This window comes from Pavona decussata, unplaced genomic scaffold (assembly GCF_977016875.1).
Source record: "Pavona decussata unplaced genomic scaffold, jaPavDecu1.1 SCAFFOLD_2, whole genome shotgun sequence".
NCBI classification, from domain to species: domain Eukaryota; kingdom Metazoa; phylum Cnidaria; class Anthozoa; order Scleractinia; family Agariciidae; genus Pavona; species Pavona decussata.
In genome coordinates, this window is record NW_028145426.1 from 925,213 (window position 1) to 952,124 (window position 26,912).

Here is a 26,912-nt window from a genome sequence, read left to right on the forward strand (position 1 = left end):
CTTGGGCCAGAGGTTCGTCTTGATATGGCGTAATTTCGCTATAAATTACATCGTAATCTTCATCGTTTCCCTCTTCGACATCTTCGTCCTTGGGGTTACCGGACATATCTGAAAATTCGCTCATTTCTGAATCACTAGACATGTTTCCTTCCAAGCTCTCTCACTTCCCAACAAGGCACTTTGACAACGCAAACAAACCCGTGGCAACAAAGTGATGTCACGGTTTGGTGAATTTGGAAAAATCTCGGCCCATTCCCCTGACCATTTTTTAGGGTAAAATAGCACGACTTTGAAGGCTTGTAAAATCGTCATTTTTAGGCCTAGAGTTCTCAAACTTTGGAAACCTGCATTTTTTAAGGTAGCCTTTAAAACTAAATAAAAAATTTTTTCGGATCATAGGCACTTTAAATGTGTTTATTGAATTACTGCCAAAACTTGGTAAATATAATAGCCGACGATGCTTATACCCATAGTTCGCAGTTACGTTTATCTTGGTTTCTTTTTGTTCACTGTTTGCTGGAGTTGGTCAAAATAATTTACCCGTCATTTCCTAACTAAAGCTTGTATTTGGAATAAAGAAAAACACTGACCACCCGTCAGCTTAGTTTCGAAAGAAGTTATCGTTCCTTCAACTTACCAAACCCACAAATGACCCATTTACCTAAAATATACGATCACAGTTCTTCTGTTGCCCATTTGCAACACATCCATATTGGAATCCAACCACTATGCAGGATGTTTGCTCCGGGGGGCCACCCAGCAAAAATTTTCGGGGAGTACCCACCCTGTGGAGGCTTGCCACTTCAAACTAGTTTAATGGCCTAGCTCCAACGAGTCTCCTGTAGCTTAGAGGTACAGCACCCGAACTAGTAGTCGGAAGGTTATAGGTTCGACTCCTGTTGGAAAAGCTCGGATTTCTTTCTTCTGAGCATGCCTGTGTCAGTGACCGAATAACACAGCATTCTCATTTATTTACGAGGCGTTAAATACAATATCACGTTTGCTGCATTGCGCTTGTGACAAATGATAATTAAATGATTGGCAACAGAAATCGAGACAGGGGAGAGTGAACCCCGCATACATACAAAGGACTCTATCAATGATAACTTTGTATGGCTACTTTACTACTATACAGGGCCCCTCAGGATAACAGCCCCGTAGCTGCCCTGTCTAAATAAAGTTCACTTACTTACTTACTTACTCACTTACTTACTTACTGACTGCAGGGTCAACCTTCAATGTTTTTTAGAGGATAATCCCTCGCTAGATAATTAAAAAACGGCATACAATTTAACAATTCTAGAAGCTTTGATGAAAATGTTAAGTGGCCGTGTTTAAAGGGGAAGTATCACGAAAATTTGATGTCATTTCAAAACTCAAAAATGTCTGTCTGACGACAGAAACAACAAAATAATTGTCTAGTTTTGTTATGAATTATCACCACAGTGCAATAAAACTGTCGATTAGTGCCTCCGGCTAGAGACAGAGTAGGCCGGTATGGATTAAAACTTGAAAAATGTTAGGCTAATGTTTTTCAAGTTTTCGTATTTTTGTTTCCAAAATGCGCTAGAACAGAGTAAGAGTTGTTCCTGTAAGGAATTGATTTGATATTTCTCCTCTCGTTGTTCTAGAATTATTTCGTAGCAAATTGAAGGTCTTATTTCACCATTTTTAACAAAAGAGGTCAATGTGCAGAAAGAAGACTGCAGTTCCCAATGACTTTAAGTTCAATTTTTCTAAGTGGAAATTAAGGTGTTGTTTGAGGACAGGGTCCGACACAAACAAACGGATTTGTGATTACACAAGTTTAACCTAACGTGAATAACTTAATTTCTTCGAGATCTCAAGACCAAAGAGGGCAAAAAACAGCAGTTATTATAATCAATGCATTTTTGCTAGTTCTATCAATGACAGCAGTTTATTTGTATTGCTATTTACATAAATAGTATTGCATTAGACAAAAAAGCGTAAGAAATGACGGTAATCATAATACAGCGATACTAAATTGAGAGAATTCAAGTAATTAATTAATTAATTAATTTATTTATTTATTAACAACTAAGTTGTGTCCTGGAAAACTTGAAAATTAGTATAACCTAATCGCACAATACAGATGGAAGGATCATCCGGGTGAGTGTAGTCCTGAGAAGGACTGTTTGTGGTGAATTTGACTGGCGTTTCGACAACCTGAGCGGAAGTCATCTTCAGAGTCAAGTGAATTGTGGAAGGTCAGTAGGTGGTATATACGTCTCGGGTTGTTAACCTGATTGGTCAACGAAGCCCAGATGTTATTGGTCGTTTGTCAGTAAGCCGTGATGTCATTGGCTGTAAAGACTGTAAAAAGTGATTGGTGCGTTTCGATCCGTCTTTTGTTAGTCAAAAAGTCTGTGAGTCTATTGTTAGTAAAATGTCTATTGTTTGTCTGTTTCGTTGTTGTTGTCAATAAGTCGTTTGTATGGTGCAGGTAGTTGTAGGCAACGGTTGAGTGGCGTTTGTTCTAAGTTAGTAAACCAGCTTTCCAGATTGAGTCGTTGATAGTAACGCCCTAGCAACCTACAAACGGACACTACCGCTATGGTTACGGTACGTAGACGACACCTTTACAGCAGTACACAAAGACGAAATCGACGATTTTCGCGAACACCTTAACAGACAGAACGCTGACATACAGTTTACTAAGGAGATCGAAGAAAGTGGTAAAATATCTTTTCTAGACTGCTTAGTTACCCGTAACAACAACGACAACAAACCAAGTACTACGGTTTACAGGAAACCAACACATACTGACAGACTACTGAACCAGTCATCCCTCAACCCTACTTCTCACAAAGCAACGACTATACAGACGTTAACAAGGCGAGCACAACTGGTTTGTGACTCACCTGACAGACTCGCAGACGAAAACAACTACTTAGACAACGTTTTCAACAAGAACAACTTTAACAAGGACTTTGTTAGACGTAACACTTACAAGACAACTGTACCTAACGTCACAAACAACGATGCGACTCCCGTAACGACTGTAACTATACCTTACGTAAGGGGCACTTCTGAGACTATCGCACGGATTCTACAACCCTACAATATCTTTGTAGTTCACAAACCTATAACCACTTTACGACAACTACTGACGAAGGTAAAGGACGAAGACGAACCGACCGCATACAGGGAGCAGTTTACAAGATCAAATGCTGCGACTGCCAGGCCACTTACTGGTGGGACCGGCAGAAATTTAAACGTACGACTGACTGAACACAAACGAGCAACTAGAAATGGTGATATCAACAATCACATTGCTGAGCACCATTTACAAACGAACCTCAGAATCGACTGGGACTCTGCCAAGTGCATTACCTACAGTACAAATTACTATCAACGACTCAATCTGGAAAGCTGGTTTACTAACTTAGAACAAACGCCACTCAACCGTTGCCTACAACTACCTGCACCATACAAACGACTTATTGACAACAACAACGAAACAGACAAACAAGAGACATTTTACTAACAATAGACTCACAGACTTTTTGACTAACAAAAGACGGATCGAAACGCACCAATCACTTTTTACAGTCTTTACAGCCAATGACATCACGGCTTACTGACAAACGACCAATAACATCTGGGCTTCGTTGACCAATCAGGTTAACAACCCGAGACGTATATACCACCTACTGATGTTACACAATTCACTTGACTCTGAAGATGACTTCCGCTCAGGTTGTCGAAACGTCAGTCAAATTCACCACAAACAGTCCTTCTCAGGACTACACTCACCCGGCCCGGATGATCATAATTTACGTACTTATGACATGACTCCTGGGTTCAAACAACAGATGGAAGGATCTTTCATTGAAAAGTAATAAAATTTCACCAGGCTCACCAAGACAGCTACAGAAAGGGTAGCTTAAATTGCTATGATCAAAGAACGTGTGTGCACCGCTGTATGTGTTTCATTGCGTAGTAACCAGGTTGCGACTTGTCAAATGTCGCCCAAATCCACACAAATGTCTTTAATTCTGAAATGGCGTCCCCCAAATTCATACAAAGTCTTTAATTGTCCAATTTTTGAGAGTCTTCTACATGGTTGCAATCTAACGACAGAGCCTGAAACTTGGTCAACTGACTAATTTCTGTCTCCATTTGAACTTCACAACGGGCAATTCACCGCCAAATACTGGCATTCACTTCAAAAGAAGAACATTTTGGACTGAAGAGGAGAACTATACAAAATAAATTATTTATGCCAAATTATAAGCCAACACTGGCTACAAACTACTGCTTCTCAAGTTGAATCGAATAAGACCGTCTCCAAGACCCTTACTCCTGTGTAGGCCCTGAAAATAAGTGGTCAACGGTATTTGGGTAAGTCACTCTTTCACTGCGATCAAAATAGGGTTAATTTGCTGCTGAATTAATAAGGCTTTAAATCCTTCCCCTTTTTTTGTCATTGTGTTGTCGATATATTTAATGCCTAGTCCTAATCCGTCCACGGTATGATTAATAATGTATTTCACTGTGAAGTTTGGGTACCCTAAAAAATGTATCATGGACCAAACCGAGTCAGAGTCTCCTGGCATAGAACTTGGCATGTGTTAGTACTGAAAAAAGGAACCACATCTGCAATTGGCCAAAAGTGTGGATCAAAATGCTTGAGCAGTCGCTAGTGTGTAGAAGTGTTACTGAAGGCCAAGTAACGACTGCATAAGAGACAATCGATGAATTAAGAAATCAAATTTCTTTACTAAGTGCACTTATTACCTAACTGTCCTTGTTTACCTTCTGTGCATGTTCTGATTCGCTGTCTATGCGTATCTTTATAAATGGAAATTATGGTCGCATATAAAATGCTAACGGCTGTTTTGCCTATGTAAAGCGTTTTATAAGCGTATAGAGAGAAAATAAGAAAATTTGTTAAAAATATTTCCTCGATTTAATTTCCCACATTATCACTACGAAAAAAAAGCAGCGGCTCAATCAAATACGCATTTCAGAAACGCGTCATGGCACGACCTTTTTGTAGCTCTGCAGAAATTTAGAAAGGATAGAATAGATCCCCATAGCAAGGGAAAATGTACGTTGGCAAAGTTTGGTTCACTGATTTGCAGTTATTTTCTTGACTTGATTATTCAGCCACTGTAAGAGAGAAGAAATGAAGTACATCAGCGAGGCCAAAACATCACACTATTGACCCATGCGATGTGATTGGTACAGATTTTTACTCTGGTAGTTCTAACTTTTTTTCAAGTAATTCCCGAAATTGTAATGTTTAACATGACTACGTTGGACTTAAGTGGAAGGAAAATGTGAAGGCCATAAAACCCAAAGCAAAAGAAATGGATTACTCTGACTTTCGTTCTGGTAGACCTACGAAGTACTTAATAGTTTGATTTCTCTTGGTGTTGAATACCTTTAAACACCCACAAGCGAGGAACAATTTATGTCAACGTATTAAAATTGCGACCGATTTCATTTCTTTCTGAAAGCCAAAATCACAAAAACTTCCTTTCTGGATATTCATTCATTCATCCATTCGTTCGTTCGTTTGTTCGTTCATTCATTCATTGAACGTTTTTCAGAAATCTTTTTACAAGCTTTCTTCTACTGAAGTAGTCTTTTTTTTTTTATTTTTGGTCGGATGTGGGATTGCCATTTTCTGTGTTAAAAATGTGTTTCTTTTCTCTGTTCCGTACTTACCAACTTTTTAATTGTGAAACAACAGGCCGCTTTACAACTTTGCTTTTTAACACTTTTGTTACAACCACTTGTCACGGAGGTGGATAGTTCAACAGCCAAACATTAAACCAAGATGATCATTTTCACAAAACGAAAACAACATCAACCACCACAACATTTGGATAAAAGAACTTACTATTTTCACGCATCATTTCAGCGCTTTGCTTCCTTGTGTCCAAATTCAAGTGGATGTCATCACCAATTAGTACAAAAGGAGCCCAGTAATTCACAGCAAAGAACTCCTCTGACTCTCGTAGACACTTCATAGCCTGGTGAAGAGCTACACTAGCCGTTTTACCATCTCCAAGATGTTGGTAGAAACTCTTCATGAACTCCATAGTTGCCTGGTCTGAAATTGCCCAAAGTGAAGCCAGAACAGAACGAGCCCCAGCAGCCAAGAAAGCCCGAGCAATTCCGACGACACCCTCAGACTTAATCCCTCCTCTGCCACTATGACAGCAACTAAGCACAACCAGTTTTGCTCGCAGCTTAACAGCTTGGACATCCGACATTTTTAACATGTAGTTGTCTTCCTCAGGACCCTTGTTCTTTGCTCTTGATCTTGAACTTCCATCGTAATGTTTTTGCCATCCTGGATTTGGAGCCAAAGCAATTTCTCCCGTTTCCTTTCTTCCATGAGCTGCGATATGAACCAAAGCGGCCGAAGTAATTCGTTTTAACACCTCGTCTTTGGTTGCCTCTGTTCCTGTTAGTGGTGGAATCTTTAGGATTTCTCCTATCATCTCTACTTCCTTTCTGGCACATGGCAGTTGCCTGTACTTTGGATACTCGACATTCCCCAGATATGGATCTCCGACAAGCAGTGCCTCCTGCACACTTTTGCAGTCCTCAGGGCGATCTGTGATCAGTCTTAAACTGGTCAACGAGGGTACAGTGCGGATGTGGATAGATGTGCTCAGAGCAGAGAATGGAGCCAGGCAAAGAGGACCATCGGGGACAACGATCAATTCGTTACCTTGACACAAGTCTGCAATGGGGCCAAGAATTGCATCATGTAATGGTTGTAACGCATTGATGGTCCATTGTGAGGGCACTCCTTGTTTATCTTCATCCTCTTCATCATTGTCATCAACATCACGATCATCTAGCTCATCCAGTGAACGATTCTCACATTTTACGCGGACACGAACTCCAATTTCCTTCAAAGTAGTATTCAACAAGGCAGTCACTGCATCTTCGTCCGCTCTTCCCTGTTCAAATTCCTTTTCTCGAAACTCAACCTTGCTTCCCTTGCTGATAATCCAGAAAGTGATTTTGTTGCGCCTGTGACCCAAGAAAACCGTTTTCGTAAATAACTTGTTTGAGATGAAGGAAATGGTTTCTTTAGGTTCAAGTAACGTCGATGGAGATTCTGTGATACCATACTGTGTTTTTAAGATGTCAACCAAAGTCTGTGCTCGACCTGCCTCAGCAGCACACAAAGCCTCATCTGTTCTTCCCAGCCTCAATAGGTTTTGCCAAAGATTACTGTAAGCAGCACGATAAAGTTCCCGAAAACTTATTTTTAAGGCGTCTTCACGAGTAATGGAAGCTCTGACAATATCAAGTATATTTACACTATCTTGATAACATTCACAGGCTTCCTGAACCTTTCCAAGAATTTGATTAATGTTGCCGAGGTCATTGTAGGCCTGCCCTTCCATGGCTGTATCGCTTACTTCCTTTGCTATTTTCAGACACTTTTCTTGATACTCTATGGCCTTTTGGGCATTTCTCATACGCAAATAAAGGCAACCAAGTTTGCCATAGGCCTGACCTTCTCCGTCTCTATCGCCTACTTCTTTGGCTATTTTCAGATAATTTTCATAGTACTCCATGGCCTTTTGAAAGTTTCCCAGTCCCTCATAAGCGATGCCGAGGTTGCAATAGGCCGCACCTTCTCCAGCTCTATTGCCTACTTCTTTTGCTATTTTCAGACAATGTTCCTGGTACTTTGTGCCCTTTTCCAAGTCGCCCAGGCACAGATAAGCGCCGCCGAGGTTGCCATAGGCCCGACCTTCTCCGTCTCTATCGCCTACTTCTTTGGCTATTTTGAGATCCTTTTCATGGTACTCTATGGCCTTTTTGAAGTTGCCTAGGCTCTGATAAGCGTTTCCGAGGTTTCCATAGGTCACACCTTCTCCAGCTCTATCGTCTACTTCTTTTGCTATTTTGAGATCCTTTTCATGGTACTCTATGGCCTTTTGGAAGTTGCCCAGGCTCTGATAAGCGTTTCCAAGGTTGCCATAGGTCCCACCTTCTCCAGCTCTATCGCCTACTTCTTTTGCTATTTTGAGATCCTTTTCATGGTACTCTATGGCCTTTTTGAAGTTGCCTAGCCTCCAATAAGCGTTGCCGAGGTTGCCATAGGTTTCACCTTCTCCAGCTCTATCGCCTACTTCTATTGCTATTTTGAGATCCTTTTCATGGTACTCTATGGCCTTTTGGAAGTTGCCCAGGCTCTGATAAGCGTTTCCGAGGTTTCCATAGGTCCCACCTTCTCCAGCTCTATCGTCTACTTCTTTTGCTATTTTGAGATGCTTTTCATGGTACTCTATGGCCTTTTGGAAGTTGCCCAGGCTCTGATAAGCGTTTCCAAGGTTGCCATAGGTCCTACCTTCTCCAGCTCTATCGCCTACTTCTTTTGCTATTTTGAGATGCTTTTCATGGTACTCTATGGCCTTTTGGAAGTTGCCCAGGCCCTGATAAGCGTTTCCAAGGTTTGAATAGTTCCTACCTTCTCCAGCTCTATCGCCTACTTCTTTTGCTATTTTGAGATGCTTTTCATGGTACTCTATGGCCTTTTGGAAGTTGCCCAGGCTCTGATAAGCGTTGCCGAGGTTGCCATAGGTTCCACCTTCTCCAGCTCTATCGCCTACTTCTATTGCTATTTTGAGACGCTTTTCATGGTACTCTATGGCCTTTTGGAAGTTGCCCAGGCTCCGATAAGCGATTCCGAGGTCTCCATAGGTCCCACCTTCTCCAGCTCTATCGTCTACTTCTTTTGCTATTTTGAGATGCTTTTCATGGTACTCTATGGCCTTTTGGAAGTTGCCCAGGCTCTGATAAGCGTTTCCGAGGTTTCCATAGCTCCCACCTTCTCCAGCTCTATCGTCTACTTCTTTTGCTATTTTGAGATCCTTTTCATGGTACTCTATGGCCTTTTTGAAGTTGCCTAGCCTCCGATAAGCGTTTCCGAGGTTTCCATAGGCCCGACCTTCTCCGGCTCTATCGCCTACTTCTTTTGCTATTTTGAGATCCTTTTCATGGTACTCTATGGCCTTTTGGAAGTTGCCCAGGCTCTGATAAGCGTTTCCGAGGTTTCCATAGCTCCCACCTTCTCCAGCTCTATCGTCTACTTCTTTTGCTATTTTGAGATGCTTTTCATGGTACTCTATGGCCTTTTTGAAGTTGCCTAGCCTCTGATAAGCGTTTCCGAGGTTTCCATAGGCCCGACCTTCTCCGGCTCTATCGCCTACTTCTTTTGCTATTTTGAGATCCTTTTCACGGTACTCTATGGCCTTTTGGAAGTTGCCCAGCCTCTGATAAGCGGTGCCAAGGTTGCAACAGGCTCTTCCTTCTCTGGATCTATCGCCTAGTTCTTTTGCTATCATCAGATCCCTTTCTTGGTACTCTATGGCCTTTAGCAAGTTGCGCTGGTTGTGATACGCGAAGCCGAGGTTGCAATAGGCTTTTCCTTCTCCGGATCTATCGTGTGCAGAATCTTTCTTTCCCATCTTTTTATGTGAGAGTGTAGCGAAGTCTGTAGAAATTTACATAGGGGACATACTTATTCTATGAATACATTTTAAAGCCTGTTCATACAGGCACTACTTTAGGGTTGTTTGTATGTGCTTATGGAAATCAAAAAATATAACTCGAAAGAGGAAGAAATGACGTTCATTGCTTGAACTTAAAAGATTTCTTAAGTTGATCTGCGTCTAGTAACATTTACGTAGACTGTTGTATTTTAGAGGTATTCCTAGATAAGTTAGGAAGTCTCGCTTGAAATGTTTTAGTAATCTAGACTGAGGGAGTCTATATACAGTTAATGTACAGGAAATGAAAACTTTGAGTATGCAGATGGAGTCTATACCGTAAAATACCCCTATAAAAATTGTGAAAGCGCAGATATTATCATGTCCAGAAACTCCCAGTTAGGCACTGGTCTAATTTACTTGTTCGCTAAGACTTCTTTCCAATAAGTACAAGGAGTTCTTGAGTACTTTTAAGAGCAATATGACCTAGTGGTGGTAGAAGTGTTAAGGTCAATATCGCTCATATTTTGGTAAAGCATACAGTCTGTAGATAGTTTTAACAATTACTACTTCCTTTGGTTAAAATGTGGTGCAAATAGACGGCATTTTGTAAAAATTTGGAAGGCTCGTGTATCAAATTTGAATTAGTGACGCATTTGAAGATAACATGTGGTTTTCTAGTGCAAACTTAAATAAGTTATATATTTAAAACGTGATTAGAAAACTTAGGTTTCCTTGCAAGTAGGACGCTTTTAATAGAATGGTCTATAATTTGGGATTGTTTTTTTTTTCCTTGCCAAGCTTTGCTTTTATGCGCCGCTTTTTCCGATTACATAAAAATTGCTTAAGCAAATAATCTTGAATCACCCAAAGGGTCTCGTATTAAACAACGTCTTAATCGTAAACCTGGTCTTCACACCGTAGACAATGGTCTGTCTTAACAGAATGGTCTGGGAAAAGTAAACTTTATAAGTATAACAAGAGAAACCACTAGTAGACCAAAATACAGGACGTGGAATGAAGGGCTAGATCAACTGTAATAAATTAATTTTGCTTCAAGGTTAACAGAAATTAGCGAAGAATCTAACGTCTCAACATTTAAACACGAAGTTTTAATAAAACAAATAAAATAACTTACTATTTTTCGCCATAAAAATTGCCTCAAGTGTAGCAGCCCAACAAGACTAATCGTCACAAAACCAAGTTTGAGTAATTTTTAGTTGCACATTTTGCTTTCAACTTCAAGACTCGATATCTCATCTTTACAAAACTCGCCGCAATCAGCGACATTTCCTCTACTGTTCTCTCTGGATGTAGAGCTGCTTGTCTTGTGGGTCTGAATATCAGGGTATTAGTGTTGAGAACTACCTTTACCCCTGTCACAACTCCGAATCTTCCTGAATATAGTTCCTGAAAGTATGTCAAGAGGCTATATTACACGGTTGTCCTCCTCAGTTTAAGGATCAATATATCGCCAATATCCAAGGTGAGGTGTTTGGCCCTATTTCAAGGATCCGCATGTATTTGTGGCTCGCGTAAGAAAATGCTGGGAGGAACATCATGGAATTAGGGGTGAGGATTGATAGTATAACATCATCATCTATGTAGCTTAGAAGCCAGTTTTCAAGGTTAATTCCACATCAAGGAGCAATTTCATTAGCAAACGCAACCCAATGGCCTTCTCAATAGCGCTTTTGTTTAACCCAACCATCCTCTCCTACTGCTTGGCCAATCAAGTGGCACGGTTGATACGCGAACTGATTTTGTTTTCAGTAAGGAGCTGGTTCAACTTCTCTTCACACATAGCTTTCCTGAAGCGCCAAGCAGCTCCAGCAGATATTGACCCATGATCTACATACACCTTCTCTGGTCTTCCTTTCATTGGAATCAACCTCCTCAGACTCAAAAAGACTTCTTGGGTTTTAATGAACGAAAACGGGAACTGCTATAGAGCACAATGTAAGCTTTGCCTTCGTATAAAACCATCTAATTGGCTTTGTAACCCTTTCCTTCAGGAGTATGAATGGGCTGGCACTCGGTTGTGTCATCCGCTCTTTTCATCGCGAATAAGCATGACTAACTGTCTGGTTATTATGTTCCTCACTCAGCGGTCTATGTGGTCTCATTTGTTACGTCGCTCTGTCTTTTCGCTCCCACCATGCCTCCGTTCAGTTGAGTCATTCTCACTGGTTTTACCGGTGTCTCAGCTTGAATGTTTTTCATGGGCATAATCTTGTAAACTTAAACATATTAAAATCTGTCTTAAAACATGAAAAGAGATATTGGTGTTTTAATACTTATGGCTCTCATGGTACTGAAAAAGACTTCTCATGATCTGACCCACCAAAAACATAGCATTATGAGTAGTATAGGGGTTAAGGGTACTAGCACATTTTATGCTGATATCCCACCAACTCCTTTACTACACCCACCAACTCATATACTACATCCATCAGATGGCAAATTGTGCTCTTAACCATCAGACGGAAAAATGCGCTGATGGTTCTATCTACTTTTCATTGCGTGACCTCTCATGAAAAGGAAGTCACAATTCTCGGAAAAACGGGAAGTCTATGATGTCATACCACAGCGAAAGTCCCAATGAGTCATCAAATTTACTATTGTTTTTCAAGTCATATGAGAGTTGTATGATCTCTCTCAACCAATCAAAAACGTTACAATTTTGCTTCACAATTGTGAAACTTTTCAGTGAAACTCCAATTAATTTGTGAAATTTGTTGTATAAAGATGCTTTTATCACTTAAACAGCTGGATCAACGCTATGAAAGCGTAACTTTGAAGTTAATGTTGAATGATATCTTCTCCAAAGTAATAGATACCAATATGCGGCAAAGTAAAGAGTAATAGGTTTAAACGCATCATGTTAAAGATATGAAGAATATCTCATCCTATTAATATAGAAGATGCTTTGTGATAAGGATATTCATGACGAAATAAAGAGTATGGATTATATTACGTGTCCATTATGCGATGAACAGATTCGAGCTTGTTCAACCAAAAATGAAACGTGTTGTGAAAATGTGAAAATTCAAAGTACAGTGACAACGGTATGATTGTATGTGTCAGTTGTGGTCAAGTGGAAGGTCATGCAGTGGCAAAGGATCATATTAATTTTTATGAGAGTAGGAGTAATATTGTCAAAAAGTCTGTTTACCATAGACGTTATCATGTGAAAAATTCGATTTATAATATATGTAGTAAGAATAAAATACAAATTACCCATGATAAAATAAATCAAATAATTAAAGTATTTTAAAAAATCGAACAGATACTCCTTCAATTATACGGAAATAGAAAAAGAACGATAAGTTCATATTTTATCATTTCGCAGTTATTCAAGCTGATGAATTTATCATATGAAAATATTCAAATAACCAAATAAAAAAACGCAAGCGTTTTTGTAAAAAATATCGGGGGAACATTCAAGCATTAATCAGTAAAAAGATTCAATCGATTATTGACAGATGAAAATCTTATTGTATTTTTTTTTCACCCATTTATCAGCAAGAGGGCTATTGTCAAGTATAAAATCGTCATTGTGTTGCATTTTGCTATAGAATTCTTGTGAATTGAATTCACCAGATCTTCAAATGTCTTTTATCTCGTTTAAAAGGTGCCCATATGTTTGAAAAGCGTATCGGCATTGATTAACCTTTTTCTCTACATCCTTGTGCTTCATATACGAATGAATTAATACGGAAACAGCTCATATAGCCACCAAACTGACTCCTGATGTAGCTACTGCAGAAGTGATACCTCCTGTGGCAAATATTACGCTTGATATATCACCAGCCTGCTTCCATTTTCTTAATCTTTCGAACGCTGCCTTGTAGCACCACTTTTTTGCGATATGATGTGTAATAAACTTTTGGTTCCTCTGTTTTATCTTCAGTTAATCAGTCAGATATATGGCTCCAGTCAAATATATTCTTTATACTATTTAGTTAAACTATTCTTCATTCGAACTAACAGGTAATTCTCTAGGTATCACTATATAGTCCAGAAAACACTTTATTCCCCAGTCAGAAGGAAGCGTATTAAAGTAGCAATAGTATTTTGTGAAATCTTTACTGAAAAAGAACTTTAAGTGTCCAAAACTACTAGTCACAAAAATCAGATAAAGTATGATGGTTTCTATCATTTCTTAAACGTTTTGTACAACAACATCTTGTCAAGTAGTAGCACCATCGATATCAGAAGCGCTTAACAAAGGAATTCATGATTAGTTAGTTTTAGGTATAGTCAGAGCCTTTCTTCCAATACGACCTCTTATTTGTTCATTTCGAAATTGAATTATCTGTTTTTGTAATTCAACTTTGAAAGCGTCGAGAGCAGTTTTTATACTTGTTTGTATTTGTGTTGTTATTATATTTTTCAATGTTTCGATATGATTTGTAGTTTGTGAATTAATTGTGTTTATTTGAGAATTTGAGTAGTTATTGTTTTTTTGGTAGTGTTAATCAGATTTGTCAATAAAGTTTCTGTTGTTGCAATTTGATTTATCATTTGACCTTTCGACACAGTATGATCAGCATCAACTCCGTCTTTCATCACCAAATGTCTATCTTCAGTATTTAGGTGACCATCATCATTTTCATTAATGTTAGTATAATATTTCGGATAGCTGACGGTGTATTCTGTTTTATTACCATTTTCATCTAAAATATGGTTTCCATTTTCATCTTTTGCGTGAGGCATATATTGATACTTTATATTATTTTATAACAAATTGTGCATCTGACATTATTTGACCAAGTACTTACCCATTGAGTATAATCACCGTCATCTCTATCAGTATGACTAATTGAAAACGAACGTATACCTGACTGAATTTGTTGATTAAGTGAGATCGTTACATTTCTTTTAGAAGTGAATTCATAATTTTCTGGAGACGTATATCCTGTTTTTTTTTTTGTATAATTAACAATGATATATTTTATTTGAATCGTTACCAGAAAAATACATTTCGATTTTGTATATGTACACCTTTAATAAAAAACGGAGTGGAATATTATTATTATTTACATCACGAAAAGAACGACCACTCAGAGAACTATCAATCATTTGCATTGTATAACCAAATAATGGTTTCATATAAGCTCTTGTCACAGCATCACTGTCATTAAGAGGATTCCTCAAACCATAAATATTATGATTATTCATATTAATATTTTGATCAATACCGATTCCAATATATTATTTTACAGGCGTAGGACTTACACCTCGCGCTGGGGCTATACGGCGTACTGGGGCGCGTCCCCCGGTTGGTGGATGGGGGAGCCCTCCCTTTGGGGGGTTGCACCTGAATAATACGGAATAGGGTGCCGTGGACCAACATAGCCTAGGAGAAGCAAAACTCTGATTCCAAAACCGGGCAGGTGGAGCTCGTTAGCCTTGGCAGGCAGTTCATCTAGGAGACAGAAAACTCTGATTACAAACCCGGACAGATGGAGTTCGTTAGCCTTGGCAGGCAATCGTCTAGGAGTGGAAAACTCTGATCTCAAACCCGGGTAGATGGAACTCGTGAGCCATGGTCGGCTATCATTTAGGAGAAGGAAACTCCAAGTGAAATCACCCCTCCCTCCAGGCTGGGGGTTAGACACAGGGCTAACAACCCTGTTCTGTAAAAACAAGTCTTGTTGCGGAAACAGCAACAAAGGAAAAGAACACTTCTAGGTGTGACAGGCTTCCAGAGTCATCGCAAGATACTCGTGTGACTGGCAGTGGTGAAAACCGAATGGAAGCCACTGACAGGAGGATGGAAGTCTTAAGCGCCAAAACCAGAACCAGGATTGGTTTCTGGAATGTAAGAACCATGTATGAGACCGGGAAGCTAGCGCAAGTTACAGCAGAGATGAGGCGCTACAATCTACACATTCTTGGAGTCAGCGAGAGCCGATGGACAAGATCCGGTAGATACAGAACCAACACGGGGGAGACAGTGCTCTACAGTGGTAGAGATGACGATCAACACCACGAAGGAGTCGCAATCATCCTTAAAAAGGGAGTGGAAAAGTGCCTGATGGAGTGGAAGCCTATTAACAGCAGGCTGATGAAGATCAGATTGAGAGGGAAGCACATCAATACCACCATCATCCGGTGCTACGCACCAACCAACGACAGTGAGGAAGAGAGCAAGGAGGCTTTCTATGAACAGTTGCAGGCTGAACTGGAGAACACACCAGGACATGAAATGAAGATAGTGATGGGCGACTTGAATGCCAAAGTTGGAAGCGATAACACCAACTACGAGATAGCCATGGGTAAGGAAGGATGTGGAAGCATGAACAACAATGGAGAGAGACTGCTGGAATGCTGCGGGACATACGACCTTTTCATTGGCGGGACTCTCTTTCCACACCCAGACATCCACAAACTTTCCTGGTGTTCCCCCAACGGCAGAGACAAGAATCAGATCGACCACCTGATAATCAACGAGACGTGGAGGAGATCGCTGCAAGACGTTAGAGTGAGGAGAGGAGCAGATGTTGGCAGTGATCACCACCTTGTCACTGCAACTCTGAAAGTGAAACTGAGAAAGAATGGACCTGAGAAACCAAGACAACAACAGTTTGATGTGGAGAAGCTGCGCGACCCCAAAGCAAAGAATGCCTTCATCCTTAAGCTGAAGAACAAGTTCCAAGCTTTGGCAGATGCTGAAAACTACACCCAGACAGAGTCAGCGGGAATCGACACCGCGTGGAAGCAAGTAAGATCAGCCTACACACAGACCAGTGAAGCTTGTTTAGGAAGAGGACGAAAGAGGAGGAAAGAGTGGATAACAACGGATACCTGGAAAGCCATTGAGAACAGGAGAACCCTTAAGAAGAGAGTGTTGGAGACCAAGTCAGAAAGGCTGGAAGAGAGGTACAAAAAACAGTACAGGGAAGCTGATCAAACAGTGAAAAGAATGGCTAGGGCCAACAAGCGGGCCTACGTGGAATGCCTTGCAAGGGAAGCAGAAGAGGCCGCGGCCAGAGGAGAACAAGGACGGGTGTACAAAATCACTAAGCTCGTCAGCGGCAAGTACCGGGGATCTACAGACACACCCATCGCAGATAAACAGAGACGGATACTAACAACAGAAGCAGAACAAGAGGCGAGATGGGCAGAACATTTCAGCGAAGTTCTAAACAGACCACCACCAACCGCTCCAGCGGATGTACAGGACCCGGCTAAAGACCTGGATGTAAACACAACGCCACCTGAGAAACAAGAAATTGTAGCAGCCATCAGATCCCTCAAAAACGGAAAGACCCCTGGTCAAGACAGCCTCAATGCAGAACTCTTCAAGGCAGACCCAGAGCCTGCAGCGCAAGTTCTTCAGCCACTCTTTACAGCCATCTGGGACGAGAAACAACTACCAGAGGATTGGACGGAAGGCGTCATAGTAAAGATCCCAAAAAAGGGAACCTTGAGCAATTGTAATAACTGGAGAGGAATCACCCTCCTGTCTGTTCCAAGCAAGATCCTCGCAAAAATCATCATCAAGCGAATTGAAGAGGCAGTGGACCAGCAACTCCGAAAGGAGCAGGCCGTTTTTCGACCAGGAAGAGGGTGCACAGACCAAATATTTACTCTGCGAAACATCATCAAACAGTGCACAGAATGGCAGAGACAGTTGTACATCAACTTCGTAGACTTTGAAAAGACCTTTGATAACATCCATCGAGCGAGTCTATGGCGCATTCTCAGGGCATATGGAATACCGCAGGAGATTGTTCTTGTCATCAAGAGTTTCTACAACAACTTCACATGCATGGTAGGAAGCAGCGAGACCAGCTTCAGCGTGAAGACCGGTGTTAGACAAGGCTGTTGTATGTCTGCGATGCTCTTCAACTTGACAATCGACTGGGTGATGAGGCAGACAACAGCAGACCAATCAGATGGACCCTCTTGACACAACTTGAAGATTTGGACTTTGCTGACGATCTAGCACTCATGTCGCATACCCACCAGCACATGCAGGAGAAGACGTCCCGTCTAAATACCTTTGCACAGCAAGTAGGCTTGAAGATCAGCCAGAAGAAGACGGAGGTAATGATGCTGAACGTATCAAACCCATCACCTGTCACAGTAAATGGAGAAGATCTACCAACGACCGAAGAAGTTACATACCTTGGGAGCACTGTCAGACATGACGGTGGGGCAGGCAGCGACATCAAGAACCGCCTCAGTAAGGCCAGAAATGCGTTTAGAATGATGAAAAACGTTTGGAAGTCATCCCAGTACAGCACCAAGACCAAACTAAGACTGTACCAGAGCTGTGTAATCTCCACCCTACTGTACGGCTAGGAATGTTGGAGGATGACAGAGAGCGACCTCAACAAGCTGTCCACCTTCCACACGAAAAACCTCAAAAGAATCCTACGTACATTCTGGCCTGAAACCATCTCCAACCAAGAACTTCTTACTCGCTGCAACCAGGACGGCATGGGAACCATCATTATGCGAAGACGATGGAAATGGATCGGACATGTCATGCGACGGGAGCAAGACATCATCACTCGCACAGCCCTTCACTGGACACCAGAGGGGAGACGCAGGCGAGGACGACCCAAGATCACCTGGCGTCGGACTGTGGAAGCAGAACTGAAGACCTTACATCATACCTGGGGAACCATTCAGAGGCTGGCCCGGGACAGACAGGAGTGGCTTAATTTTGTTGCTACCCTACATGCCAAGCCGGCATGTGGGCATGAGTGAAGTGAGTGAGTAGGACTTACAGCATCTTGATCATTCACAGGATTAGCTAAATTCGTTATTTTTTTATTATTTATGTCAATATCTGTCTGTATCTGCATATCTCCATTTTATATTCAAACATCTGGTCCTTTATATTATCATAAACAGCTGAATCAACACTATCAGACCAATCTTTACGCCATAAGTAATCAGATAGCTCTGTACTGGAGTCGCCGTTGCTGTCCCGTGCATAGTGAAATAAATGTAATCCGGTGTGTCTTTGATTCCTTCATCTATTTTAACCAACACCTTAGAATAACAAGAGAAATCTTTTTGCACCTGCGAGTGCATATAAGCTGTAGTAGCCTGGCATGTTACTTGTATATTTGTCATTTAAGGAGGGTAAAATTTAAACACAATTTTATATGTTCCAATATCTAGAGGGTAAATATTGAATCCATTCCTTGATCTGTAATCATCAGATCCAGCGTCCTTTGTCAAAACTATGTCATGGAGCTTTTTTATTTCGATGTGGTGATTGATTGAAATCAACTATACCACTCACTGTGAAATTATATTCAGAACTGCTCTCGTCTTGATCTATGAGGTATTTGAATGAATTTGTTTTATGAGACGATATTTAATGTGATTTAGCGAGTGTATCTTCAATGTATTTTGTTTTGCTCGCATCTCCATCATGATAGAGTGTTCTTAGATTATTGTTTCCTCACCAGTCATAGCATTAGTACCATCCTTACTCAAAGCTAAAGAAAATGCATCATTGATTGTATTTGCTACAAAAGCAATACTATTTGACAAGTAATCAATATTTACAGCGTCATTAAGTTCATTAGGATCTGGATTTGTGACATTGGTAAGGTTGTTTCCATCAAGATTCAAATCGGCAGTCATTTCTACGCTTCCATCCTTTTTAATATAATCCGATGTGTTTATGATTGGTATTTTGGCTATCTCGGAATCAACATAACTTTTAATAACAGCTTCATGACTACTTGTAGCTGCAGCAAGATTTTCAATTTTGTTTTGTTATTCATATCAAGGGCAGCCTCCATTGGAAATAATTTTTTTACGCGATAAAAATATGTCTCTTGCTGCTCTATAACTTACAGCTTTGTTTGTATTTTCTTGTATTGGATATGGTTGAGATTGAAGAATGAGATCACCTGTAATTGCATCTCTCGACGTTTCCTCAAACATGTCATTTTGTGCTATTCTTTGTTTTGCTAATTCACCATCAACATAAGATTTATTTACAGCATCATTATTATACATAGGATTTGCCACTTGTCTCTGAAAACCTTTTTACTAGTGATCGTTTGGTCCACAGAAGAGACCATTATTTCACTTCTTCTCCGACCACCATAACCATCATAGTTTTTAATATCCGGGATGTATAAATGCACGTTGTTATATGATTGATGTTCAGTCATGATTCGTATTTCATCAGAATTACCAGCATCATCCGCATTATCTTTCAAATACAAGCTTCGTGTGTGTAATGCACTTGTTGATAAATATATAGCTGCTATGTTCTTAACAACGTAACCAGCTCTTGCCCCATCCAACAATTGAATTTGTCTATTTGCGACGATATCATTTAGACCTGTACCTTGTTTCACATTGACTAGCTTTTTGTTTTGTATATCATAGTCACCGTCACCTGTTAATTTGAGATCGCCCTTTTCACCTTTGCCAAATGATTCATGATACAAATATTTTTCAGGTAGTAAACCGTTTGAATAAGTCATTATAGAAATATTTTAGATTATATCTTCTCATCAAAGTTTTTGGCTTTTAAGTTTCGTTGTTTATCAATACAGTTGAACCTCTCCACAACGGCCACCTAGGGGACAGAAGAAAGTAACCGTTGTGGAGAGGTGGCCGTTATGGGGAGGTAGGGGTGTAATATGACACCCTTTTTTTCCGGGAAGTACAACATGTTTATTGTGCTAAGTTCATGCTTACTGTAGCCTATAATGGCAATCCAATCTTAGATAATATATACAGCTAAAAAACACAATAAAACGTAAATAATGTTTTGAATCAAAATGTTAACAAGACGAAACGAGCAAGGTTCGCAACATTCGCTGTATTATTGTAGACAATTTATGCTTACTGCAGCGTATATCATTAAAATGGATACAGCCGTGAGAAACGTAATGTTCCGAAGACAAATGTCGATTACTGCATCAACTTATAAAAAAAGGTTTTTACAAAAAAGAGCTGTACTGGCCGTGCAGAGGTTATTTTGGCAGTTGGGGACGCACTTTAGTGGCCGTTGCCGTTGTAGAGAGGTGGCCGTTGTAGAGAGGTTTAAACAAGAGCTAATGTATGGACTGTCCGCCGGGACAAAAAAAAGTGGCCGTTGTAGAGAGGTGGCCGTTGTGAAGAGGTGGCCGTTAGTGGAGGTTCGACTGTATATGGGAAGCTATACGGGTCTCTGGTTGCTTTTCCATATTCATATTTGCCGATATTTAGCTCTCTACATATCATGTTTTTCTTAACTGATGTGTTTGAAAGCTTTAGGAAAACATGTCTTCAGTATTACAAACTAGACCCATGTCACAATTTCACGTTTCCAGGTTTGAGTTGGGATTCAATGTTGAAGATGACTGATATTAAACTAGATCTTATGTGTGATATTGATAAGTTTCAGTTCATTGAAAAAGTTACAAGGGGAGGTATTTTATATATTGCCAACCGCTATGGAAAAGCAAACAACAAGTACACGGAAAACTACGACGAAAGCGCACCGTCGAAGTATATTATGTACCTAGATGCTAATAATATTTATGGTTGGGCAATGAGTCAAATTCTACTACGAGAGGATTCTAATGGTTTAAACGTGATGACATCAATAAAATCGAACTATTCATGCACAAAAAGAATAGTGAAAAAGGATTGATCCTTGAGGTTGATCTTGAATATTCTTAGGATTTGCATTTGCATAGTCGGAATGACTACCCTCTTGCTGCTGAAAAAATGAATGTTGACGAAACTATGTTGTCAAAATATTGAGGGCAAATAAGAAATAAATATGGTATGACAAAAATTAATCCCAACCTTGAACAACAAACAAAAATATGTGCTTCATTATCGAAATCTTGAACTGTATATCAAACTCGGATTAAAAGTAACCAAAGTTCATCGGGAGTTAGAGTTCAATCAATCAACTTGGCTAAAGAGGTATATCAGTTTTTTTTTAAAAAAAGAACCCCTGCTAAAAATGCTAATGAATAACAGTGTTTTTGGAAAAACAATGGAGAATATTCATAAAAGAGTGAATGTGAAACTAGTGACTGATCGACAAAAATTAGCAAAATTAGTATCTAAACCTAGTTGTATCAGTAGTAAGATTTTCAATAATGATCTCGTAGCAATTCATAAAATCAAGGAAACGATAGAGTTGAACAGACCGGCTTATGTAGGAATGTGTATTCTTGATTTGAGCAAGACTTTGATGTACAAGTTCGATTATCATCATAATAAGAAAAATTATGGTGATAAAGCTGAACTGTTGTTTACTGATACAGACAGTTTGACTTATGAGATTGAAGCAGAACATGTTTATCAAGATTTTTGAAAAAAAAAAATAAGTTTGATAACTGCGATTACCCAGAGGACACTCCATTCTTTGACAAAACGATTAAAAAAGTGATTGGTAAATTTAAGGATGAAGTTGCAAGTATTCCGATCAATGAAAAACTGATCATCCATGTGCTTCTCTTTGCCAGTATAATCTGATTCTCCTTTTCCCTTTTCATCTCTTTTCTATTGTAATATTAATGATAATAAAAAATTACATATAATTTACTTTAATTTTGATGTATAGCCTTTTCTAAATCTGCATTGATTATGTAAAGTTAAGTTTTCCGTTTTCTAGCATGTTTGTAATTTACTGTAATTTTTTTGTCTTGTACCCCCGTGACTAGCTTTGTGGCTATTTGCGGGACAAGCCCTTTATATAATCTAAATCTGCAAATAAATTGTTGTTGTTGTTGTTGTGAGTTCGTTGGTTTGAGATCAAAGACGTATTCGTATCTGAAAGAAGACAACTAAGGAGGAAAGACTGCACAGGGAATCAAAAAATTAGTGATGAAAAAAGATATTGAACACGAAGACTACAAACAGGTTTTATCAAAAAAAATGAACAGGTTTACCACAAGATGAAAACAATCAGAAGCGACAGCCACGCGCTTGGAAGTTATCAGATTCTCAAAACGCGCGTTTTGATTTCAATATGATGAAATCAAAAGTTTCGCCTACGGACATTATAAAATTCTTGGTTAACTTAAGCGTTGGTAAACACAATGAGACTAGTGTGAGGGAAAGTCCCATGACATCATCAACTTCCTGCTTTTCCGAGAATTGTGACCTCCTGTTCATGAGATGTCATGCAATGAAATAGCATAGATCACCGACGCATTTTACCGTCTGTTGGTTACGAGCACAATTTGCCATCTGATGGATGTTGTATATGAGTTGGTGGGTGTAGTAAAGGAGTTGGTGAGATATCAGCATAAAATGTGCTGGTTCGACTCAACTCCTATACTACTATTTTGACATGGTTCGCTCTGCTTATTTTGACAGGCGTGGGAACCAACTTGCTCTTCTCCCATTTGTCGTTGTCAAACCAACTCCCCTATGGAAGGCGAAAACGTTTTCTCAGTTCATCATACACCATCTTCTGGATGTACAGTTCAGGTGTGCTTGGGAGGTATGTGGAATGAATCCCTGTGCTAATAAAGAACGAAAAAGCGGCGCAACTCCCTCACCCATGTTTCAGCATTTTACAACTTTGCTCGCACAATTGTGTCCGTCAGAGAATGTCCCCTTTTGTATTATACAGGGTGAATCTGTATATTTCCCTAAGTAGAGGCCTCTGTGACTACAGTTGTTCGTGAGCACTTGTTTTAGGTGAGGCACTGATAGATAGTATTCGTAGTATGTTCTCTTCAAATAGTGTCTAAGAAGAGTTAGCTCGGAAAAGTCCAAGAACCTCTACTTTGATGAAGTCTCGTTTAACTCCATATTGGTGCCATTGAAGAGAAGAAAGTGTACTGAGAGGTCTCAATGGGCTTAAAATGGTGCTTACATCGAGCACTTGTTCCTCTCTAAATCTCTCACGTTGGTGTCAAAGGAGTTATTTTTCTCTTTCAGATATTTCAGCCGTGAATTTGATAGTGGAATGGTACTTATTAGGTTGTTCAATGAACTATACAATTTGCTTTCTGGTTGTGTTTCAGACGGAAAAATGTCATCCATATAACGTTTTCAAACAAGTAGTTTTAGATCGCTTTGGATTACAATATTTGTTTCAGCCTTTGTTATGAAGATATTGGCGAAGGCGACTGCCATTTTTCGTATATCCATAGCAGTTGAGATATGTCAGAGCGGAGTTGTTGTTTCATATAAGGTGATTTAAAACTTTCACAATATGTGAATTCTCTCCTCTTGTGGTATATTTGTGTAAAGACTCGTTGAGTCCATCGAAACAAGGATTGTGTCTTATAGAACTTTTTTTTTGCTGAAGGGGTTTATCAATGAATGATGATAGTTTTTCTGTAGGTCCACCACACCCTAATTTCTTCAACTCTTTATTTGTAAAGGGACGCTGACTTTATGGTTAGGGCAACATATGAAGCCTTACAATGAAAAACGTTCACTTAATAGCTTTGGCCAGTTCAAATGTGAATTTCAAGACAACAATAGAGCCTGACAGCCACAACTTGAGTAACTTTACTTGGGTAGCTTTTAGTTCCACTGTACGTGCTGCGGACGTTTGGATAACTTGTTCTGGCGGCCAGCATTTACGAACTACTATCCACTCAATCATTTCATCTCCCCTGATGAACAGGATGGCTGTTGTTTCCGGTTATCTGGGTTTTGCTTAACCAGGTCTTGCTGCACAACAGCGAGAACTTAGCCTTGGTTCCAGGTGTACGTGTCCAGTGAGGCCTTCGGAAATGTCAGAATCAATGATACTACACTAAGTGAGTTTTGTCTTAGATGGTAGATTATAAGTTAAGTGAATAAAGATGGAGGTAGCAACAGGTTCCATGAACAAGAAAAAGTTCCGCAGGGGCTTTTGTGGTCCCGCGTTCTCCCAGGTGGCTTGACTTGGCGTCCTCCTCCAAGGACCGAAGACCAAAGTCATCATCGGAATATGAAACTGTACTCTGATTACGACAACCTTGTTGATCAATAAAGTTTCTTGTTCTTTTTATAATATATTTCAACTTATTTTTTTTAAGACGTTAGGTTACTTCATAATCCGCGTTAATTCGGCCTCTGTCGATTTCTTATTTGTGCTGTTCCTAGGATCTAGAAACTTGAATTACGCATATTTCCAAGACATTTCCCTTTGGAGTTTTCATACATTTTGTATTCTCAAACCACCAAATTTTTTTGAGCTTAAAACCACGGTAATTTGTAGGATCGCGTTTTTGTTTATAAAAACCAAATGGTACGCAAACAGCAGGGTACCTTTGGGAGTTCCTGTAGAACTAAAACCATTTAGCCAAAATCTACTGTCTAGAGAATAAGGTAGTATTGATAAAGTTTGAATCTCAAGTCAAAAACTCAAAACATATTCTTATTAATTATTACAACATTTTACATTCACTTGTTTTAAAAAAGAATTTGCATTCGGTGTTTTGGGGTTTACAATATACTTTTATTGTCCGTGTTATGCGTCTGCGATCTAATGAGCAACGACCTTCAAATATCGACCAGCAAATGGACAGATAACCTTTTGGAATTCCTTTCGTAGAGTTTTAGGCTATTCAGATAAATTGAATAACGATATGAAAATCTTGTAAGGCCACAAAATTTATGGTGAACTGCGGATGAAAGATCAAATAGAAGAATGATCCTTGCAGTTAGTACGCAACCTATGCAGTTGCAAAAAGAAAGGCTGAAAAAAATTTTCATCCGCAGTTCAAAATATATAAGTTTCGCATACTTACATTCATTTATTCATTTGTCACATGTATATTACGGACTCCAATATGACCAGCTCCCAGTTGTCTTGATAGCTCAGTTGGTAGAGCACGAATCCCGTTCAAGCCTGAATTTTGTTCAGGCTTTCTTTTCGTAACTGCTTAAGTTGCGTAGTAACTGCGAGGATCTTTCTTCTATTTGATCTTTCATCCGCAGCTCAAAATATATATGTTTCATATATTTACATTAATTATTATGAGAGTAGCTTAAAATTCCCGACAGCGAGTTTAATCCAGCATGCCACTTCTTCTCTCTCATTTTCAGATATGGAGAATGGGAAGTCACTAGACTCACCCTCCCCGTTCCCATTTTTGGCGTATAAGACTTTTATAATAGCTTATGATCATGGGTGACGGAAAAAAAACATTTTTGGATCATTTATTACGAGAGATTTTGTCAGTAGCCAAAAAGCTTGTTCAAAAATTATATAACTAAAGTATATATTAGGTTAGATGAATACTCATACAAATAGGGCATTGAAAAGTTCATTAAAGAAATGTCTTTTTATTGTGGTGATTCTTTAGGCTGCGGGATTTGTTAATTTTAGGTTTTGTTGAATCGTTTTTGCCAAACATTTTCATGTTTCATGTCTTCTAGTATTAAATCTCCGCCCGCGTGACATTAATGTGAAGCCATCAACGTCACATCGGTGATACATTCGTTGGCAATCGGGCCATTCAGATGGATTTAAACAAAGGTTTGCTTTCATTTTCTAATAAATGAAAGTCAAAATAGAACTGCATTTTATAAAATTCCACTTTACCGCTCATAGAAATTTTTTCGCCAAAATTTTGGTCGCGGAAAAATTTAAATTCTAGTAGCCTTTCTCAGTGGTTATGAAATCATTTTTATCTCAAGGCGTTCTTCGTTAAAGGAAGAAGCTTAAAGAACTTACTACACATGTAATTTCAGTTTTCTTCGCTCTTTTATCACTCTTTCTAGTTTGATACGCGAGCCTTTCAAACTTACTTTCATCAATGTTCTGTGTTCCCTAATAGCTTATAAGACATCAGATTCACCTGAATCTTCCTCTCCGTCTGTATTTCGTAGCTTGTTGCTTTCATTGACAGATCTCCTCCTTAGTTCCACCAATTTCTGGTTATTATTGCTAATCTTACATCAGTCAAGATCTATAACAAGCCGGTTGTAAAAATTATCTAAAGCTTAAAAATCCTTCAGACCGGACGAAAGTTCTCACGGAAAATGTGTGTTAATTCTTTGCCTGCTTTTCTTCTATGTTTCTTTCTCTTTTTCCTTCTCTGACGGGGAAGTTAAGGACAACAGCGAAATTGAAATCATCGTGAAGACTAAAAGAAATTTTTGTAATGAGAGTTACACTTAGAAAGTACGCACACAAAAGCAAGAACGAAAGACTTATGTAAAGTTTGAATATGACAAATCTTTTCCATTGAAGCATCTGTAGTGAAGGATACTGCCAATCCCTTTTCACACCACGTGATGGCTTCCTCAAACTGATTCAGCTGAAAGGATGCACTTGCTCCTAATAGAAATAACAAGAGAAATCTTTTTGCACCTGCGAGTGCATATAAGCTGTAGTAGCCTGGCATGTTACTTGTATATTTGTCATTTAAGGAGGGTAAAATTTAAACACAATTTTATATGTTCCAATATCTAGAGGGTAAATATTGAATCCATTCCTTGATCTGTAATCATCAGATCCAGCGTCCT

The 26,912-nt window shown here is 39.5% G+C and overlaps 3 protein-coding genes across 3 annotated transcripts; 2 read left to right on the top strand and 1 right to left on the bottom strand.

Moving 5' to 3' along the window:
• Positions 1 to 4,995: 4,995 nt before the first annotated feature.
• Positions 4,996 to 26,720, bottom strand: LOC146489885 (uncharacterized). The gene is made up of 4 exons (XM_085112927.1): positions 26,657 to 26,720; positions 26,243 to 26,336; positions 5,873 to 9,499; positions 4,996 to 5,136 (listed from the first exon to the last, which is right to left on the bottom strand). Exons 3-4 carry the CDS (start codon positions 9,471 to 9,473, stop codon positions 5,126 to 5,128), a joined length of 3,612 nt encoding a protein of 1,203 aa, XP_084969053.1. The 5' UTR covers positions 9,474 to 9,499; positions 26,243 to 26,336; positions 26,657 to 26,720; the 3' UTR covers positions 4,996 to 5,125.
• LOC146489886 (uncharacterized) lies at positions 15,331 to 17,415 on the top strand. Its single transcript, XM_085084389.1, has one exon. It carries the CDS (start codon positions 15,331 to 15,333, stop codon positions 17,413 to 17,415), a length of 2,085 nt encoding a protein of 694 aa, XP_084940515.1.
• Positions 17,823 to 18,221, top strand: LOC146489887 (uncharacterized). The gene has a single exon (XM_085084481.1). The coding sequence runs from the start codon at positions 17,823 to 17,825 to the stop codon at positions 18,219 to 18,221; it is 399 nt and encodes a 132-aa protein (XP_084940607.1).
• Positions 26,721 to 26,912: the final 192 nt, after the last annotated feature.

Bases quoted from the DNA above. Each gene is read 5' to 3' on its own strand.
- LOC146489885 (XM_085112927.1), bottom strand. From the start codon at position 9,473: ATGGGAAAGAAAGATTCTGCACACGATAGATCCGGAGAAGGAAAAGCC.
- LOC146489886 (XM_085084389.1), top strand. From the start codon at position 15,331: ATGTATGAGACCGGGAAGCTAGCGCAAGTTACAGCAGAGATGAGGCGC.
- LOC146489887 (XM_085084481.1), top strand. From the start codon at position 17,823: ATGACAGAGAGCGACCTCAACAAGCTGTCCACCTTCCACACGAAAAAC.